Source organism: Trifolium pratense, linkage group LG5, assembly GCF_020283565.1.
Source record: "Trifolium pratense cultivar HEN17-A07 linkage group LG5, ARS_RC_1.1, whole genome shotgun sequence".
Classification (NCBI taxonomy): Eukaryota; Viridiplantae; Streptophyta; class Magnoliopsida; order Fabales; family Fabaceae; genus Trifolium; species Trifolium pratense.
This window is the reverse complement of record NC_060063.1, coordinates 38635634-38657951: the sequence shown is the minus strand read 5'-3', so window position 1 is coordinate 38657951 and position 22318 is coordinate 38635634. Positions and strand designations below refer to the sequence as shown.

Here is a 22318-nt window from a genome sequence, read left to right as displayed (position 1 = left end):
ATGGCGGTAGGCATGCAAACTGCCATAATAAATGCCCCGGAGCATTTAAAGTGCAAATTGTTGTCTGGAACATTCAAAGACGCAGCGTTACGCTGGTACATGAATCTTCCAAAAAATTCTATTGGAAGTTATGCTGACTTCCAAAAGAAATTCATCCATCAATTTGCTGGATCAAAACATGTGAAAGTCACATCAACTAGCCTCTTTTCAATTTGCCAAAACCACACAGAGTCATTGCGTGATTACTTGGCTAGATTTAGCGAAGCCACCATAAAGGTTTCGAATCCTAACCAAGAAATGTTCGTAGCGGCTTTTCACAACGGGCTAAGGGTGGGACACTTCAATGAATCCTTAGCCCAAAAGCATGCATCTTCAATGCAAGAAATAAACAAGATAGTAGAATGTTATATCAAGGGAGAAGAAAGTAACGCAGAGAAGAGGCAGAGAGATGCCAAGGAAAAAGAATACGTCAACCGTAACGGAAAGGCTCCTGACCATCAGCGACAAAGGTATGGAGGCCAACAAGAGGCGTCATGGGAAAGATGCCAGGGAAACCCTTATTACCAACTACCAAGGCGCGAAGTCAAAGACTATCCCTCCTTCAAGGAGTACACGCCTTTGAACAAAGCCAAAGTGCATGTATTGAAGGAAATTCTCGCCACCGATTTAGATAACTTTCCTCCCTCTAGGGATAGAGGCGCTTTGATGGGACCTGACAGTGATGCTTGGTGCGCCTATCATCATTGTAGAGGGCACTCGACGGAGAAGTGTTTTCGACTAAGAGATCTTATCGAGGAGTTTATTAAAAGCGGTCACTTGAGAAAGTTTATCGAGGATGCGGCACAAGGGCGAGTCGTTGTGCCAAAGGTTCCTAGGCGAGAACCGCGGGATTCATCAGAGGGTAGAGAAGAACCGCCCAAAGTGAGAGTCTCCGTCAACACTATTGCTGGAGGATTTTCAGGAGGAGGCGAATCAAATTCTACTAGGAAGCGGTTTGTTCGACGCGCCATCTCTGAAACATACCTTATCAGGCACCCACCTTTCCCATCTATTCCTGATTTGTCTTTCACGGCGGAGGACGGTCAAGGAATAACGCCACATGATGATGACACTCTGGTTATACAAGTTCAAATCCTAAATTGTGATGTGAAAAGGGTCCTAATAGGTTCCGGCAGTTCTGTGGACATCATGTATTGGGAAGCCTTTAAGGACACGCAATTAGCAGAGGAACAGGTACAACCATATGTGGGAACTTTGGTTGGATTCTCCGGAGAACAAGTGGATGTGATGGGATATGCTTCATTACTCATAACTTTCAGAGATAAGGATAATGCCAAGACTATCAAGGTCCGTTAATTAGTAGTCAAAACCCCATTCAACTCTTATAACATCATTATTGGAAAGCCAATATTCAATGCTTTAGGCGCCGTCATGTCAACATTGTATCTGGAAATAAAGTATCCCTTGGATAATGGGGGAGTGGGGACTGTTAGAGGCGATCAGTTATTAGCCAAACGATGTTACGAGTCCAGCTTGAAAATAAGGCATAGGAATTCTGAAATTCTGACACACTAGTATCACGATGTTGAACGCGATGCTCCAACACTGTAATTAGATTGCGATGTTTGATCCGATGATCCACCACTAGGTCAACAGAGTACTAGATGAACAATGAGGAAACGTAAATAACAAGAAACTAAATAACACAGTTATTTGTTAACCCAGTTCAGCATAACAACCTACTCTGGGGATACCAATCCAGGAGTGAATCCACTATGATAGTATTAGTTCAAAGCCCTCAATAAATGTCTCGTTTATGACTTATCACCTAATCACTACCCGTGCTATACTCTACCTAGGAACTCCTAGATATGAGGTCCCACCTCACCTCCTCTTAACCTTACAACTAGCAAGAATTTCATAAACGTTACAGATTTATAATGAAGAAACATTTCTAACACAGACCAATTCCTTACTTCAAAGTTTAGGAATGGTTCACTCGACTAAAAACAAACCACCTCTATGCTTTGGTAATCAATAGTAGCAACCAGAGAGGTATACAATTAACAAGGAACAACAAAAGACTAAAACCCTAAAAGACTCCTTTTATAAAATATTGATTTCGGTTTCAGTGATGAAAAACTAGGTCTTGAGTCTTCCTTATATAGTATCTGCAGCATAGGCTTGTTGAGCAATCCAGGCTTCAGATAGAATAGCTGGTCAAAGGAATATCCAGCACACATATTCTTGAACCAAATATCATGTTGCTTTAAATAGATTGTTTCCTTAAATGTTTCGACCTTAAGGAATAAAACTAGGTCATGGCCGCCTTCTGGAACTAAGAAAACGCAAAGTCCGACCCACTAGATGTTGTATCCAATGTTGAAGCATTCTATCCAACATCTTGCTTGTACCTGATGTTGAAACATTCAGTCCAACATCTAGCTTGAATATTTACAAATCTCCAATAACTTCCAATTCAGATGTGATAGAAAATGCAGACATGGATCCCAGGGAGGAATTTCAAGACAAAAGAGTAAGCCCGATAGAAGAGTTAGAGTAGGTGCAGATTGGCGAGGAGCCTCACCAAACAACAAATTTTGGAACGGATTTGTCGCACACATAAAAAGAGAAGATAATAAAAATCCTGAAAAATAATGTTAATCTTTTTGCATGGAAACCCTCTGACATGCCGGGGATAGAAGAAAGCGTTATCACGCATAAGTTTTCAATATCGCCCAGCATTAAGCTAGTATCACAGAGGAAAAGAAAAGTAGGAGAAGAAAGGCGAGCCGCGATAGCGGCGGAGGTAGGAAAGCTAAACGAAGCGGGTTTCATCGAAGAGATAAAGTATCCATCTTGGTTGGCGAACGTGGTCATGGTAAAGAAAGCTAACGGGAAGTGGAGAATGTGTGTGGATTTCACGGATCTGAACAAGGCGTGTCCAAAAGAACCATACCCATTGCCCAACATTGACAGGCTAAAAGATGGCGCTTCTGGGTGCAACATGCTATGTTTCATGGATGCTTATTCTGGTTAAAATCAAATCAGAATGAACCCCATGGACGCCCCTCATACAGCCTTCATGTCCAATACTTGCAATTATTATTATAATGTCATGTCTTTTGGATTGAAAAATGCATGGGCGACATACCAATGGTTGATGGATAGTGTCTTCACCGAGCAAATAGGGAAAAATCTAGAAGTTTAAATTGATGACATGGTGGTGAAAACAATGGAAGAGGGCGAGCACGATCAAGATCTGGCTGACATTTTGAACTCAGTTAGAAAATACAACATGAGGTTGAATCCTGCAAAATGCTCATTTGGTGTACAAGTAGGAAAGTTCCTAGGTTTTATGCTTACCAACAGAGGGATAGAAGCGAATCCTGAGAAATGTCAAGCTATAATTGATATGAGAAGTCCTTCCTCTGTGAAGGAAGTTCAACAATTGACAGGAAAGATAGTAGTGTTGTCTAGATTTTTGTCGTGTGCAGGCGAGAAGGCTTTTCACTTCTTCACATCTTTGAAGAAAAGTGAGAGATTCTCATGGACTCCTCAATGTGAAGAATCATTCAAGCAGCTGAAGGAATTTTTGGCGTCACCTCCAATCCTGACACGCCCGATACCAGGCAATACTCTTTACCTTTATCTAGCAGTTTCTGATAGAGCCTTAAGCTCAGTTTTAGTTCAAGAAGTAGAGGGTGAAGAGAAGCCCATTTATTTTGTTAGTAGAACCCTAAGAGGAGAAGAAGTGAGGAATCAAAGGATAGAAAGATTATCCCTTGCAATAGTAGTTTCGGCCAGAAAACTAAGGCAATGTTTTCAAAGTCACAAGGTCGTAGTTAGGACAAACTATCCTATAAAGAACGTCCTAAGAAAGCCAGACTTGGCTGGAAGAATGGTGGCATGGTCCATAGAATTGTCAGAATTTGACCTCACTTTTTCTCCAAGAGGAGCCATTAAATCATAAATGTTAGATGATTTTGTTTTAGAGATGTCCACTCCACCAACGGCGGAAAAAACCTCACCATGGATTTTAACGGTGGACGGAGCCTCAAATATAAGAGGCAGTGGGGCTGGTGTAGTACTAGAGGGTCCAAATGGCGTAATGATCGAACAACCGTTACGTTTCACCTTTAAAGCCAACAACAACCAAGGTGAATACGAGGCGTTAATTGCTGGAATGAAATTGGCAAAAGAAATGGAGGTAAAGGACTTAAGAGCCATGAGTGATTCCCATCTAGTTACAAACCAAGTTTCAGGAAAATTTCAAACCAAAGAACCACAATTGATTAAGTATTTTGAAGGAGTTCAAAGGTTAGCCAAACATTTTAATTCTTTTGAGTTGGTCTATGTTCCCCGAGAGCAAAATACAAGAGCTGATTTGCTGTCCAAATTGGCAAGCACAAAGAGACAAGGAAGCCACATAACTGTTATCCAGGAAACTATTTGCAACCCCTAACATTGATGTAGCAGCGGTTATGATGGTGATAGAAGAGGAAGATTGAAGGTCACTAATAATCCACTACTTACAGAAAGATGAATTACCAAGTGAGAAAGAAAAGGCTTTCAAAATAAGGAAGATGGCGGCTTGGCATTCCATGGTTGGTGACAAGTTATACAAAAGTGGATTTGCCTCGCCCATGTTGTTGTGTGTCGGCGAAGAGGAGGCGAAGCGGATTATGGAAGAAGTACATGAAGGATCCTGTGGAAGTCACATTGGATTAAGATCATTAGTAGGAAAAATCCTAAGGGCAGATTTCTACTTGCCAAATCTACATGACGACACCACCATGTATGTTAGGAACTGTGACAAATGTCAGCGTCACGCTGATTTATATCACGCTCTTGGAGAACCTTTGAAATCTGTCTTATCTCCTTGGCCATTCTTCATGTGGGGAGTTGATATCGTGGGTCCATTTCCCATTGATTATAAGCAAACAAGGTGGAATATTGTTGCTATGGACTACTTCACCAAATAGATAGAGGCAGAACCAGTGTCCAGTATTTCGACAGATCAAGTTAAGAGGTTCTATTGGAAAATGATCATCTGCAGGTTTGGATTGCCAAAATACATAGTATCAGACAATGACACTCAATTTGCCATTGAGAAGGTCATTGAATTTTGTCGTGGAAAGGGAATCCAAAACACTTTTATATCAGTTGAACATCCTCAAGCAAATGGTCAAGCTGAATTCGCCAACAAAGTCATATTGAGAGCTTTGAAACGAAGATTAGCTAGTAAAGGCGATGCTTGGGTAGCTCATATCTTGCCGATTTTATGGTCGTACCATACCACGCCCCAGTCCTCAATGGGAGAAGCATCGTTTACAATGGTTTATGGTTCAGATGCAATGATCCCAGTTGAGATAGACCCACCAAGTTGGCGTAGAGAGATGACAACCTTATAAGAAAATAACATAGCCCTAGAAAAAAACCTTGACATGATTGAAGAAAAGAGAGAAATGGCACATTTCAGAGAATTCGCCACAAAGCAGAGAGCAACAAGGCGATACAATTCACGAGTCATACAAAGAAGGTTCAGAGAATGTGACTTAGTACTAAAAAGACCTATGGAGAAAGATAAAGGAGGAAAATTCGCGGCTAACTGGGAAGGCCCCATTCACATTCACGAAGTCTTTGAATGAGGAGCATACCGTTTAAAGACGATGGAAGGAGGAGTCTTACCCAGAACATGGAATGTTACAAATTTGAAGTTTTATTACAGCTAGGCGAGGAGCGCCGCAACAAGCCGCCTATGGCGGTATCATTTTCATTTGTTTTATTTTTCATATATTATTATTGTTGAACCTTTGATGTATCAAAACTTATTTGCAGAGAATAAAAGAGCAATGAGACACTCTTTTCTCTTGAGAAAACAAGAGTTTTTATTGAGGCTCATTGCATTCAATATCTCATTGTTAATTTATATAATAATTAACTGCATATTTGGGTTTGTAATCGAAAAGGTTAACCATGTGTTACAATTATGACCACACAAAAAAATAAAAATAAATCAAAGGTCAACCTGATTAAGTTGTGGACTCTGAACCAAATAAATCAAAGGTCAGCCTGATTAAGTTGAAGGCTCTGAACCAATGAAAATTCAAGGTAAACCTGATTAAGTTGCAGGCTCTGAACCAAATTGAAATTCTGGTATAGCAGAACCAGATGTTGTACAAAATGTCGAGACATCTGGTCTGACATGAATAACACGGCAAGGCATATAACATTAAAACGGATACTGAGGAATAATGTTTGATCAGATGTTCCAACATTCAACTTAAAGAGAATGTCATACTTAATGTTGGAACATCTTACGAAACATAATAAAATCAACAAGTAAATAAACTGCACAGGAAATTGTTAACCCAGTTCAGCCAACCTGCCTACTCTGGGGGATACCAATCCAGGAAGGAAATCCACTAATAGATCTAGTCACTAAGACCTCCAGCAAACCCTTTGAATTTACGTCTTACACTAAGACCTCCAGCAAACCCTCGGTTTACGTCTTACACTAAGACCTCCAGCAAATCCTAGGTTTACGCCTTATGACCTCGACACTACTCATGCAACTTCTGCCTAGGAACTCCTAGACATGAGATCCCATCTCACTTCCACACAGCCAACACAACCTGTGTTGTTCATATAATGTTGAATAAAATGTGGCGACAATCACCGTGACATATTTTACTCCTGCTTAAAAGCTTCGAGTAAATCACACACAGTTAACTCCGTACTTCAAAGCTTAGGAGTAACCTTAAAACATTACAACTCAATAAAACACCGTCCTACTCAAGTATTAAACCAATACGTGAGAGGCTCACAAACACTATCTCCTTGCTTAAAAGCTTCAGAGATATTACAATACTCTACTCATTACCTAAAGGTTTCTGAGTGAGGACATAGTGACCATCTCACAACCCGAGTGGTTCACTTACACCAACTCTCCTAGAGAGTGGCTTAAAGACACGAAACCCTAAAGACTACATCTTTGATGAACAGTGGTTTCGGTTCATTAAAATCTTGGTCTTGAGTCTTCTTTATATAGACAGAGCTAGCACGCTCCTGATCTTCCAAGATAAGCTTCAGAACACAGCTGGTCTTTGAGTCACGTCCAGCTAAGCAAATCAGACCTTAATAAAAACTTTCCTAAAATAGTTGATCCTCTTTAGGAAATAAACAATGTGTTGAATCATTCCATTAAGTCTTGATAAGAACATATCTGCACTAATAACGTCTTGATCAGATCAAATCTTGATATACACGTTCGTAGAGTGGATTTCCATATATAGCAGATACGTGTAATAAATGCGCGAGATTTGGGCAATCTGACTGTCGTACCCAAACATGTTACAACATTTGGTCCAACATCTTTTGTACCTAACATGTTGAAACATTTGGTCCAACATCTTGCTTGTATATTTGTTTTAGCAAAATGAGGCCAACACACAAATATCCAACAATCTCCCCCTTTGGCAATTTTTGGCTAAAACAACTTCAGCCCATTAATTAGCACAGAGAGATTTAAAAACCATACAATCCTTCAAGTCAACGTGAGCACACAAATATGAAGGAAGGTAGAACATCTTCTATGTTACTTCCAAAAGATTTCTTCAAATGAAAATAACGCACAGGGTAAAGAAATAAACTTTCCCATAAACCATCAGAGGCATACACAGCAGCGGAATCATAACCAACTTAGCTTCATCCTTCAGTAGAGAGAAATAAACTCTCACAAGCACACTTGGGAAAAATAAATTCCCACATCAGCATCAAGTTGTTTCAACATTTTGTAGCGCATCATAACATCCATACATTAAGCACACATAGACAGAGAAATTGATATTGCATTACTCTCCCCCTTAATATCAGATCAGATAAACTTTACTTTTGCTCCCCCTGAATACATCAGCTCATGCATCTCATCAGGCCATCAGAAAAAAATGGTTCTTACTCCCCCTGAATTCATGCATGTCACAACACACAATACTACTTCTTCATAGACAGGCTAGACTAGCATGTCACAACATCAGATACAACATTGTAAAGTAGCAGACAAACACAAACATACTACTCCCCCTTTTTAGCCACAAAATATGCCCAACAAAAACTTCGTGCATTAAGAGCAATAGTAATGAACATCACAGAAATACATAGTGCAGAATATCAGAGCATAACAGATCCATATATTAGTATCTAGCAATCCATAGTCTTGAAATAGTTGAAGCATTACATCACGTACCAACAGAAAAGGCAAGTGTCCTCAACATTATGCTCCACATCATATAATCATCAGATACCATACATCACATACTGCTACCGCACACAAAACACATCACAGATCACAACTCCTTAAGCAAACCACAAAATAGCAGTTGGGTAGAGTAGATTCCCACATAGCTGAGAAAAATAAGTTCTCATGCATCCAAGATGTTCCAACATATGGCAGGACATCATCCAGAGCAAACAAATAGAGCTTTGCACAACAGAATAGTAACTACTTACTGCATTATGCTACTTCCCCTCAAAATCAGAATCAGTGCAAAAATTAATTTTACTCCCTCCAAATACATTGACACATGCTTATCAGAATGATCATCAGAAAACAATTCTTACTCCCCCTCAATTTTATCATCCATATCAGCACATAAGCATACAACAGCACAGATTCAATACTACACCACTCAGATTAGCAGATGTCTAAGCATCAGACACCACATCATATAGTAGAACACATCCAACCACTAAAAGAGCATGCATATGTTTCAACATCAGGTAGCACAACAGACATTAGCAGCAAAACATTTCATGCCTACCAACTACTAAACTACTTCCCTTTTTAGTCAGAAGTTTAGACAAAATAGGGTCTTCATTCATTAATCAAAAAGTACAATAGTAGAGATATCCAATAACATAGTGCACAGAGCTACTACAAACGAAGACAACACCATGGGATACATACCTCATCAGATATAAATCAGCAGTGGAGTCATCCTCAAATAGCCTAAAGCAGATCACACTTCATCAGCACAAACTTTTCAACATGATGACCAAGATGTTTCACCATCTAGTAGCACATCAGATAGCACAGGTTCCTTCGGTATGGTATCAGAGCATTGACAACAAAGATGTTTCAACACATGCTAGCACAACACATAACACATGCTAGCAAAGATGTTTCCACATGTTTATCTAGCGTGGTATCAGAGCGAATAGGAGCAATCACAAAATACGTCACATGTTAGTAAAGATGTTGCAACATATGGTAGCACAGCTTCTAGCACAGGTTCTTCCAGCATAGTATCAAAGCACGTGGTCTTCCAATCAGGGCATTGAGCATCCATCTAGCAAAAACTCCTCCTGTACACATGATTCCATCTTTGTGCAAAGGAAACACGATGAAAGGAAACATTGTCACAGGGAGCAACAGACACATTATGAGGGATCTTTTTCCCACCAGACTTTTTCTTTGAGGCAGAGGGTGTGATGTCTGGTACATCCTCCTCAACATTATACTTAGAGTTACTTGAAGATGCTTCCTTTCTTTCTTTTCAGACTCTGTTTCTTCTTACTAGCAAGCACATTAACCTCATACATATTCTTTTCAGAATCAACCACTTCTTCATTAAGTGGCACAGTTTGATGACTTTCTTTAGACTGAGAGACCCTTCTTCAACCTCAGTAGAATTCTCTTCATCAGACCCTATTTCTTCATCAAATGAGTCAGATGGGTCAACAGATATCCCAACATCTTTCACCACAACAGTTTCTTGAATAGGTTTCTGGACAATTGTAACATCAGCCTTAGGTTGGATCACATATGTGTCAACGTCTGACACAACATCCTTTTCAGGAACAGTTTGTTTTTTGGTTTATCAACAATAGAACCAATAACATCTTTTGTTTGAGATGCAGCAGCAGCAAGAACATTAACATCTACAATTGTGTTTGTGGAATCAGCAACATACACACCAGCAGTGATAATAATGTCAGGAACTAGTAATACTTCTCATAGCTTATTTTTCCTTTAAAGCACAAAGGGAGAAATAACCTCTCATATACTGAAGAAAATAAATTCTCACACATCAGAGAAAAATCAATTCTCAAAAATCAGATCAGGATGTGTAGACTTCATCGGTGACATCATATCATAGCATATTTCATGAGAACATAATGCTAGAGGTTTCAAAGGAAGATATGAAACTGTCACATATAGTAGTAGTAATCACATTTAAGTATCACATATCTGACCATTATCACATATGATCCCAACACATCTGAACACATATAGTACTTCTCAGCAGAATGCACATCAACACAAATAGTCATAGCATGACCAGTTCTCTTTCAGTCATACTTTGAGCAATAACTTGGTCACGTGGAAGATCATCAAGATCAGTTTCTTCCACCACAGTCTAAACTTCAATACTCCAAACCACCATCAGGTTTATGACTCTCAGAACCATATTAGCATCAGTTTGGGGAATTGTAGAACAGGTTTCAACAACACGAACAGGTTGGTCCAAGATGTTTCAACATCTGATGTGACATCAGACTCAGGTGAGGTTTCTTTGGGGGACACAACCACAACTTTAGTGGGGAATAACAAAGTGACAGAATCAACAACTTTGAAAGATGACACATGAAAAAATTTCAAAAAAAATGTCATCAACAACCACAACATTCATACTAGACTGACCTATGGTTTTAAGAGATCTTGGTTTATCTAGAATTACAATTTCAGAGACAGATCTCACAGATGTTTCAACACTACCCACAACATTTGAACTGACGAAAACCTTTAACAGAGGTAACAACATTTAATTCAACATTAGGGGTGACAACTGAATCAATGAGATTATCAAAACGAGTTTGGTAGGTTTATTAACATCATCAACAAACATAGATAGACTTTTCTAGGACCTTTTGAGAGATAAGATTAACCTGGATAATGGATTTAGAAATAGGTTTCCTAGATGATGCACATTTTGTTCACCAAGCAATATAGAAGTAGTTTCAGATGGATTAAAAGTATTCACAGACCTTTTATGCATTCCCTTCTGACACGTGGTTGATCACACTGTCCATTTCACCTCCTTGTTGATCTTACAGGAAACATGTCTCGAATAATATTCTAACATTCAGTCAGACATTGTCTTCTTTTACTTGCATTGATCAACACATCTTCCAACATACTGTCTTCCACTTGATTCTAAGTGTTCTCCTTTCACTTAGACTTAGTGACACATACCAAGACATCTGAATATCACATTTGTGACATCTCTCAATAATGAAGACCCTTGGAAAGTCCTTCCAAAAAAAATCTGTAGAGAAAAATAAATTCTCCCAGACTCAACCATTTAACCACTCGAGAGATATGTGAATAACTGATATAATTATTCAGCTTTACATGACTAGAATCAACCATGCCTTGTTAATAATTTCATAATGTCACAACATGTTGTCTGACATCATATTCTCATATGAGGCATAAGATCTCCACAAGCTTGTACAACACTCTAGACAATATATATGTACCAATGCAATCCACAGATAAACACATGACTCTACCTGTCATAGATAATCAGGGCTCCAGCTAAGGATGAAAACTCGAGCACTAAATGAAAAACATGTGAAAGACTTCATGCTTTCATGTTGAAGGGCAACACCAACTCCCTCAGTAGAGTTGATTCTGAGTCAGATATTCTCACTTCTTGAGAATACATCCAAGCATTCTGACCTCTTCACTTAACAAGGACACATCTGATCAATGTCCTAGCAGAACCACACTATGTATCATGACCTTTTGAATAGGCAGGATGTCATGCATACAAGGTGTAAAGTCACTCACAAAATCCAAAAACATCTTAGTTTGCTTAAAAGCTTGACTAAGATCCTGATTATCAACCCTTTTCTAGAGTGACTTGTAACAGAAGAAAACCAAAGACAATTATCAAACCTCAATATTTGACATTATTCTTCTGCCCTTTCATTCACTAGTAGTTGTTGATACTAGTGGAATAAATAGTCATGCATTGCTAGAGCATACTATTAAAACAGGATCAGAACCTCCACATTCTGATTCACATAGTCAGAAACACGTCTTCTGACCATACAGCTTGAGCACTCTCATGCACAATCTCAAGCACCTTCCACAGAACAACCATCAGTAAATATGATGTTACAACATCATTTAGGACATCAACTTCTGATTTTGGAACCCAATTACATTGGTTCATAAATCATCATTCAAAAGAACTTATTGTGCATAGACATCCTTCAAGAAGCTCCCAATAGAGTACCATCAATGCAGATCATCCAGGTTTTTCAAAACACCTGAATACCATGAAGAGAAATAGACTCTCATATACTCTCTGAACTATAAAGTTCAGACTGCACAATTGCACAACTCTTCAGACAAATACATCAGTTTTATGCATAACTTCAACAGAGGATATACATATACTTAGCTCCCATTAAAGTATTTATCATTTGTCAGATAGGATTACCTTCTCACACAAGGTAGGACATTAGATCTGACATCATTCTTCTGCACATATATGGCACCAACAGATAACATCCACTCATGACAATTATTCTTACAAAAAGTCATTCCAGATTAGGTCAGTTGCTTGACCTTGTACTCCACCCTGAGTAGAACCAGCTTCCTTGGCTGAAGAAGCAGATGTTGGAGAAGATGTTTCAACATTAATTCTGACATCAATCTCAATCCCATCGGTTTCATCCTGAACTATGGTCTGAAGATACCATAGTAGTCCATAACTCTTCCAAGGGGACACAGGAGAATCAACCATCAGTAGTTGATCAACCTTCAATATCAAATCATCTACACATGCAGGGACGTGCATATTTTACATCTCAAAAACTTCTTCTAATGTTCCAACCCCTTGTCTTACTTTGAGATGTTTGATGCCATTCTTCTGAACCTATAGAGGAGATTCCCTCTAACAGGTATCTGGAACACTTTGATCCAACATAATATCAGGTACCACAGATGTGACAGTACTTAGCAAAACATCAGTCTTAGATGCCAAAGATGTACCAACATTCGACACAACATCATTTTCAGAGCAGATCCTTTGAGAGGCTCATCAACAAACTCACTTGTGACCTTAGTGGAAGCATTAAATACATCAGATGGATTTCCCTTGATTAGTGTGCACCAGACAATGGAGAGAGGGATGCAACATATACTTCCTTTCACTTCAACACAAACACACATCTTGAAGGGAAGTAAAAACTTCGTCAATCTTAATTCAAAAGATATCTTTAACGCATAAGGTAAAGAATTAACTTCACCGAAAATACCAGAGAACCATAATCCTTTGGTCCCAAAAAAATAATAAATCCTCCTTGTTTAATCATGCATTCATATAACTAGATATTATCACAAGAATATAACATGCATGGTTAAAACATCATATAACACATCAACATTGCACACAACTTCAACTACCACTTACTTGGATCAGACATGAACTAACCCAAGAGGTCAACCATATGTTGATCGTGTCCCAACAAACTTATCTAAGATATGTTTCTAGCGTAGAAACCATCTCAGACACAGATGCCTCCTCTTCCAGGTCAGGAGAAGGTTCCAAACATATGTAACCAACACACACTTTGTTTAGCACCCAAGCATCTGTCATGCCCTACTGTCATCCAACAAGATTCTGCAGAATCTGCTCGTCAGATGTTCCGTCAGATGTTCCAACATCTGGTAAGACATCAATTCCCTTCTAACGAAACACACCAAGAAATCCTTTATCAAAGACACTGGATGTTGACTTTTCAGAGTTTAAAGCAAAAATAAATTGCTCATAACTACCTTCAGACCCCTTTTCAACAAACTCATACATGAGTGCCTTTATGAGTGGACTTGAGATCACCCCCAAGTATCTTTGGCATCTCTAACAAGTTAATTAAAAAAACTCTCCTCGAGCATCACCACACCAGGGCTTACATCATAGAACAGAGTGGTGCATCCTCAACAAACAAAACCACCAGGAGTTTTCCATCAGATATATATGCAGCGGAATTCAAACCACAAAACTCCTCAACAAACTTCAGGCACACTACAATAACACACGTTTGAAAATAAATCAAACCATACAACAACTCATCACAAGATCTACATGCCTGAACAACAAAAGATAGGTCTAATACACACCCTATCATGAATAGTCCATCCTCCACTTCTAGGGACCATTCAATCAATGTGAACTTCTCCAAGTTCAAACAAATTTTCAGTATTCCTTACTTGCCCATAACCAGAAAGTATCTTCCTTAAGATCTCATCCAGAAAACAGAACAGGATGCCTGCTCTGATACCAATTGAAATTCTGGTATAGCAGAACCAGATGTTGTACAAAATGTCGAGACATCTGGTCTGACATGAATAACACGGCAAGGCATATAACATTAAAACGGATACTGAGGAATAATGTTTGATCAGATGTTCCAACATTCAACTTAAAGAGAATGTCATACTTAATGTTGGAACATCTTACGAAACATAATAAAATCAACAAGTAAATAAACTGCACAGGAAATTGTTAACTCAGTTCAGCCAACCTGCCTACTCTGGGGGATACCAATCCAGGAAGGAAATCCACTAATAGATCTAGTCACTAAGACCTCCAGCAAACCCTTTGAATTTACGTCTTACACTAAGACCTCCAGCAAACCCTCGGTTTACGTCTTACACTAAGACCTCCAGCAAATCCTAGGTTTACGCCTTATGACCTCGACACTACTCATGCAACTTCTGCCTAGGAACTCCTAGACATGAGATCCCATCTCACTTCCACACAGCCAACACAACCTGTGTTGTTCATATAATGTTGAATAAAATGTGGCGACAATCACCGTGACATATTTTACTCCTGCTTAAAAGCTTCGAGTAAATCACACACAGTTAACTCCGTACTTCAAAGCTTAGGAGTAACCTTAAAACATTACAACTCAATAAAACACCGTCCTACTCAAGTATTAAACCAATACGTGAGAGGCTCACAAACACTATCTCCTTGCTTAAAAGCTTCAGAGATATTACAATACTCTACTCATTACCTAAAGGTTTCTGAGTGAGGACATAGTGACCATCTCACAACCCGAGTGGTTCACTTACACCAACTCTCCTAGAGAGTGGCTTAAAGACACGAAACCCTAAAGACTACATCTTTGATGAACAGTGGTTTCGGTTCATTAAAATCTTGGTCTTGAGTCTTCTTTATATAGACAGAGCTAGCACGCTCCTGATCTTCCAAGATAAGCTTCAGAACACAGCTGGTCTTTGAGTCACGTCCAGCTAAGCAAATCAGACCTTAATAAAAACTTTCCTAAAATAGTTGATCCTCTTTAGGAAATAAACAATGTGTTGAATCATTCCATTAAGTCTTGATAAGAACATATCTGCACTAATAACGTCTTGATCAGATCAAATCTTGATATACACGTTCGTAGAGTGGATTTCCATATATAGCAGATACGTGTAATAAATGCGCGAGATTTGGGCAATCTGACTGTCGTACCCAAACATGTTACAACATTTGGTCCAACATCTTTTGTACCTAACATGTTGAAACATTTGGTCCAACATCTTGCTTGTATATTTGTTTTAGCAAAATGAGGCCAACACACAAATATCCAACACAAATAAATCACTGGTCAACCTGATTAAGTTGCAGGCTTTGAACCAATGAAAATTCAAGGTCAACCTCATTAAGTTGCGGGCTCTGAACCAAATAAATCAAAGGTCAACCTGATTAAGTTGCGGTCTCTGAAACAATGAATATTCAAGGTCAACCTCATTAAGTTGAGGGCTCTTTGAAGGTGTGAAAACACAAGAAGGGGGGGGTTGAATTGTGTTTTAGCTAAGTTAAAACTTTTTCAAGTTCTTAACTCAGCTACGTTCGCAGCGGATAAATAACACAAATAATAACAAGAGAGAGAGAGAGAGAAAAACACACAAGCAGTTTATACTGGTTCCTCTCACAAAACGAGAGTAGTCCAGTCCCCTTGCACTTCCAAGGGAGTTCACTATAATCACACAAGATTACACCTGCTCAAGCACACAAGCAAGAGACTTCTCAACAATGCTCAAGCACACAAGCAAGAGACTTCTCAACAATGCTCAAGCACACAAGCAAGAGACTTCACACTTAAGCACACAAGCTTAAGTTACACACTTAAGCACACAAGCTTAAGTTTCCTCAAGTAAATAGTAAAGTATATAAAAATATACAAATGCTCTTAGATGAACCTAAATAGAGCAAATACAAATATTACAGAGTATTTGGCTAAAGTGCAAAAACACTTGAGAAAGGTTCAGAGCTTATATATCACAGAGTTCAGAGTTTGTTCAGCGCACGTTCAATTCTTGATAATTGTCTATAAGTTGCAGCTGATCCTTCTAGTATATATACCACTAGAAAAGAGTCGTTGCAAAAGGAGCCGTTGGAGTTGATAACCTTTTGTCTTCAAGCAGTCTGTCTTGATGCAGTTTGGTTGTATCCAAAACTAAGAAAGAGTTTCAGTTACTTTGACTACTGCAGAGAAGACTTTCCTTATTCAGCTAACAAAACTGAAGACCCACGTTCTCAGGTTAGGACAGACAAAACAGAGGTAGCTGAACTGATCAGGCTTGAAAGGTCCTTTTCTCCATTGGTAGAAGAGTTGACTAGCAAAGGGAATCTTTACAGCTTTCAAAGAGATCTTCAGAGGTTGATGAAGCTTGTAGACAGACAAGAAGTTCTGAAGTCTTCATCCTCTGAATGTTGTAACTTCTGAAGTCTAACATCTTCTGAGCGCTTGTGAACTTCTGAATTCACATCCTCTGAACTTCACTCAGAGCTTATATGATGCTTATATCTGCACACTTAAAATAAATTTTTAGTCCTTCCAATTGTTAATTAATACTTTGTTATCATCAAAACCTTTATAGATTTAGGGGCAAACATTTTTAAATCAATTTTGTTCCAACAATCTCCCCCTTTTTGATGATGACAAACATCAGTATTAATTGACAATTGTTGTTAAATTAACTTATCATGTTTCTCTTAGGTTTATGAGGTTTGCAAGCTCCCCCTAAGATTGATACTCCATAAAGTCTGAACTTTATGTTTTATCCATGATATATTAATTTAGTATAAGATTAAGATAATTTTGAAATAAAATAAGTTTCATATCTTTCTTCAGAGTGAGAGGTTTGCAAGCTCTCCCCCTAAGTCTCATAAGGCTAAGTTAAAATTGCACTCTTAACTTATCCTTACTTATGAAATTTATTTTAGTTTCAACTAACTTAGTCTCCACCTTGAAATACGTAAAACAACTTAAACGTAACAACTTTTAACATAACAGATAAAAGCGAGATAAAAGGCGTGGTTTCAGTTTTGGAACTTATCAATTAATGCGTAACTACTCCCCCTTTTGTCATTATCAAAAAGGAAAAAAAAATTTGATAAAACCAAGACAGTCAAAGAAAGAAGAGAGGTTGTTACAAAGGTGAATTAATGTCAAAAACGAAAACCAACGCGCTCAAGGTTTTATAAAAAGGGAAAAGAGTTAACATTCCTTCTTCGTAAAAACAAGAATAAGCAAGTGAAGCAAGAGAAGGTAGGAATAATGAAAAGATTTAGTTTACGCATCGCAGAGTTTAAGAGAAAGAAAAACGAGGAGAAACGCGAAGACGAAGAGAAGGATAAAGAAGACAACAAGATACCACAAGATGCTGAGATAATAATCATCTCATCAGATTCTGAAGCTGAAGAGAATGAAGATGATGCTGACTATGTTGAGTTCTTGGCTAGCTATGTTCCAGAGGAGGAACAAGAAGAAGAAGAACAAGAACAAAACCCATATCCCATAGAAATTTCATCAGAGGATGCTGAGGAGAAATCAGAGATTTCTTCTGAGTTTTATCCATCTGATTAGGATTAGGTTGTCTTTTTCTTTTTCTTTTTACCAATGTACTCAACATGGTTAGAGCATTAATAAAAAATTTTCGTTTAAAAGCATCTTGTGTTCTTATGTTCTTATTTATCAAAAAATTAGCACAAGCAAAACAAACAAAACATAAACCAAACCACATAACAAATAGCTTAAAAAGAAAATTGTTCAGAGGATAAACAGAGAATAAAAAGAAAGCATAAAACATGTGCATAGAATCCTAGGGTTTCTTAAGAAAGGCTAAGAGTTGGTCGAATTTATCATTCAAGGATCCCACATTGGAAACTAAACCATCCACCTTGGTTTCCAATGTTTCTTGAGCAGCTCTTTGACGTTCTAAACCTTCTTGCTGTTCCCTCAGGGCTTCTTGAAATATTTGCAACTGATCCGCCATAACAGGAGCTTGATCTTCAATCACAGGCGCTTGCTCTTCAACCAAAGGTGCCTTTCCTTTATCAGAGGGTTCACCTTCCTCTGGATAGTCTATCATCAGCACATCCTCTTGATCCTGAGAAGCAAGCACATCATCTGTAGCATCCTCTTGGTTTAACTCAGAAGTTTCTTCAGCAAGCCTGGCAGCAGCTTCAGCAAGTCGTTCATACTCAATCCGTTGATCCTCAAGACTTTGCAAAAGAGTAGAATTAACCCAGCAATCCTTGAATGCAGACAGACGCCTCACAGCACCAGCTATAGCAGCAAGCTTAGCACGCTCATGCTCTTCATGATTGAACGGCGTTAACCTTTTCAACTCAGCCCTAGCCAAACTGTTCCTCATGAAGCTTATACCATCCAGATCCCTTCTACTAACAACAGCCTTAATCTTTGCAGCAGCAACATCCAAAGCATTGCAAATCCTTGCCTTAATGCTTGAAACTTCTAGGTCCACATCAGACGGACAAACTAAGAACCTGTCCTTTATTGTAGATAATCTAAGCAAATCTTCATGAAATTGAGTGGATAGATTACTAAAAGGGTTGGATGATGAGGGTGAAGGATTGGGAATGGTAGAGAGAGTAGGTGTTTCAGTAGCAGGGTTGTTAATAACCACAACTTCTGCCTCTGAAGGCTTGGGAGCACAAGTGTGAATACGCTCAGGAGAAGCATGTTCAGCACTCGGGTTAGGATGGTGTTCAGGGGTTGGTTCAGATGATGAAATGTCAGAAGTTGATTCAGGGTAAATATGTTCCGGAGATGGTTCAGGAGTTTTATGTTCAGCTGTTGGTTCAGGAGATTTAGGTTCAGGGAATGGTTCAGGAGCAATTTGTTCAGACGTTGGGTTAGGAGATTTTTGTGGAGAAGGTTGTTTTGTGGGAGAGATTGGTTCAGTAACAGGAATATCTGGTTGAGGTTCAGATGGTGAAATTTCAAATTGAGGTTGAGGTTGAGGTGATTTAGGTTTAGGAGGTGATGAAGACTTCTGGGTGAAAGTTTGATTGTTAAGAGGGTCTGGACTAAGATGTTTTTCTAGTTCAGATAGGGGGTTATCAGAGGTTGGAATATCAGAGGTTGGTAAAACAGTTCTGAGAGGTTTGGTGTAACCTAATCCAATCTCATTTTCATTAAAGATGAACTGAGTAGACTTACCTTTATCTTTGGAAATAGGAGCAGGTCTTTTCCTCAAACCAGCAGCAAGAGTCTCCTCATCAGATTCAGTCTCATCTTCTGACGTAGATCCTTCAGATGAACTGTCTGAACTATCTTCCTCAATAACAATAGGCTCTTTTGAAGCTCCTTCAGCAGCCTTGGTAGCAGATTCTTCATGCTTCCTCTTAGTCCTTTGCTCAACCAAAGCTTTTTCTACCTTAATCTTCTTCTGAACCAGAAGATCTGGCTTAGGAAGATCAGCTTGAGCTTCAGCCTTTCTCTTTGGTTTCCTCTTAGGGTTATACAGATTGACAGGAGCAGGAGGAACCATACTCCTATCAACAACAAAACCTTCTTGTCTGAGCACTTCCAAGTAATCCTGAATTACATGCTCAGCATCAGCTTCAGATATAACTGGGTAGCCTGCGACATACAGACGATCCTCAAGCCTAACAGTGAACTCTTGTGGGGGAGCAACAGGCTTAGATGCAATCAAACGCATCTTGGACAGAAAGTTAGCGTTCAGAATTTCTGGATAGAACCTCTTCTCAACCAATTCAGGGTGGAATTTCCTCAAGTTCTGAACAACATGACCTTGATGCAGAAGGTCTGACAACAGCCTAGGATAAACTATAGTAGTTTTCCTCTGAGATTTACTTGCAAAAATGGCTTCACAAATACGTTCAAAAAAGTAATCTCCAAGATTAACCTTCTTTCCAGTCAGAAGGAAATACAGCAGATGACGATGAGTCCAGGAGATTGTATCAGTCCCACCAACCCTTGGACTGATAGCTGCTAGGATGATCTTGAAAAGAACTCTACATTCATCAGTCAAACCCTTTACTTTCCCTTTTAAGGAGAAATCTGTGCAAATGAGATGCAGAAGATCATCCCTGTATCTTGTATCCTTTTCAAACACATCTAACTCTATCCCAGAGTTAGGTAGACCAAGAAGAGCATTGAAATGGATAGGCGAGAGTGCCATGTTCATCCCACAGATATTTGACCTAATTTGTACACCTGTATAATCCAGCAAACCCATTTCCTTCCTAGTTTTACCCTTCAGACTAGGATTCCTTTCTATTGCTGCAAGCTCTTCCTTCTTAGCTTCATGCTTATCAAATACCTTTGCTTTCATCCAAAATTTCTTCAACAAATCTGGATAAATGGGACCATTAAGCATGTCGAAGTACTTATCCCATCCCTGAGTGATAAAGTACTTTTTAACATCAAACCCATTAGCTTGTAGACCATCGAAATCAACCATCTTCTCTGAAAGAAAAGTAAGTTCAGATTCTGGAAACTCCATCTCGTTCCCAACGATCTGAAGATTTTTGAAAATAAACGGTGGAATCCTTTTTGACGAAGAAGACGAAGCACCAGCCATTGTTGGAGATTAGGGTAAGGTTTGGAAAACTAACGAGAGAGAAAGAAAGTTTGTTGGAGGTTTAGAAAGAATATGAAAGTGTAGGTTGTGAAAGTGAATAGTGTGCAAGTGTATTGTGTAAGTTTTATTTAAATGCACACAGTTAACACGAAAATAGCAAATTTGGGAAGTCACGCTAATTGACAGAAAGTTGAATACCAAAAATCATCATTAACCACCCACTACCTGACACACGTAGACCACGTGCAGAAATTTACTCGGTAACTGCTATTTTAATGGACAACTGTTCAGCAGTGAATACTAAACGTTTCCCACTTAAATAGTTCAGAGCCTCTGAGTTATTTAAAATTCTCTATCAGAGTTAAGTACTTCAGAGCTTGTGTTTCAGATGTTCTGAATCATAAGTTCTGATATACATAACCTCTTACACTTTAATTGCCAGAAAAAATTTTCATTCAGAGATTGAAAACATGTTCAGATGTTTCTTTATAAAATCAAATCTTTCAACAGATAAGGCTTTAGTAAATATGTCAGCCCATTGATTTTCAGTATCAACAAACTTAATATCTATAATGCCTCTCTGAACATAATCTCTGATAAAATGGTGTTTAATTTCAATATGTTTGGCTCTAGAGTGTAGAATAGGATTTTTAGATAAATGAATGGCTGCAGTATTATCACAATATAAAGGAATATTGTTACTGCTTACCTGGTAATCTTCTAACTGATATTTTAACCAGAGTAGTTGTGTGCAACACTTAGCTGCTGAAATGTATTCTGCTTCTGCTGTAGACAAAGCTATAGTAGTTTGTCTCTTACTAGCCCAGGAGATAAGGTTTTCACCAACAAATTGACAATTGCCACTTGTGGATTTTCTTTCAATTTTATCTCCAGCATAGTCAGCATCACAGAATCCATTTAGCACATAATCATTGGATTTCTTATAGAGAAGTCCAAGATTAGTTGTTCCTTTCAGATACCTAAAGATTCTCTTTACAGCTGTAAGATGAGATTCTCTAGGATCTGACTGGAATCTTGCACATAAGCAAACACTGAATAAAATATCTGGTCTAGAGGCTGTCAGATAGAGTAAGGAACCAATCATACCTCTGTAGACCTTTTGATCTACCTTTCCTTCATCATCTGACTTGCCCATGTTGGTAGTTGGATGCATAGGAGTATTCATTATCTTGCAGTCATCTAGATTGAATTTCTTCAGAAGTTCTTTAGTGTATTTTGATTGATGAACATAAGTTCCTTCCTTCTTCTGATTGATTTGAATTCCAAGAAAGAACTTCAACTCTCCCATCATGCTCATTTCAAATTCATCCTGCATTATCTTAGAAAAATTCTTGCACAAAGCAGCATTAG

The 22318-nt window shown here is 38.6% G+C and overlaps 1 protein-coding gene across 1 annotated transcript; it reads left to right on the top strand.

Moving 5' to 3' along the window:
• On the top strand, window positions 1-1356 carry LOC123886618. The gene has a single exon (XM_045935923.1). It carries the CDS (start codon window positions 1-3, stop codon window positions 1354-1356), a length of 1356 nt encoding a protein of 451 aa, XP_045791879.1.
• Window positions 1357-22318: the final 20962 nt, after the last annotated feature.

Coding starts and splice junctions, on each gene's coding strand:
- LOC123886618 (XM_045935923.1), top strand. CDS start 1: ATGGCGGTAGGCATGCAAACTGCCATAATAAATGCCCCGGAGCATTTA.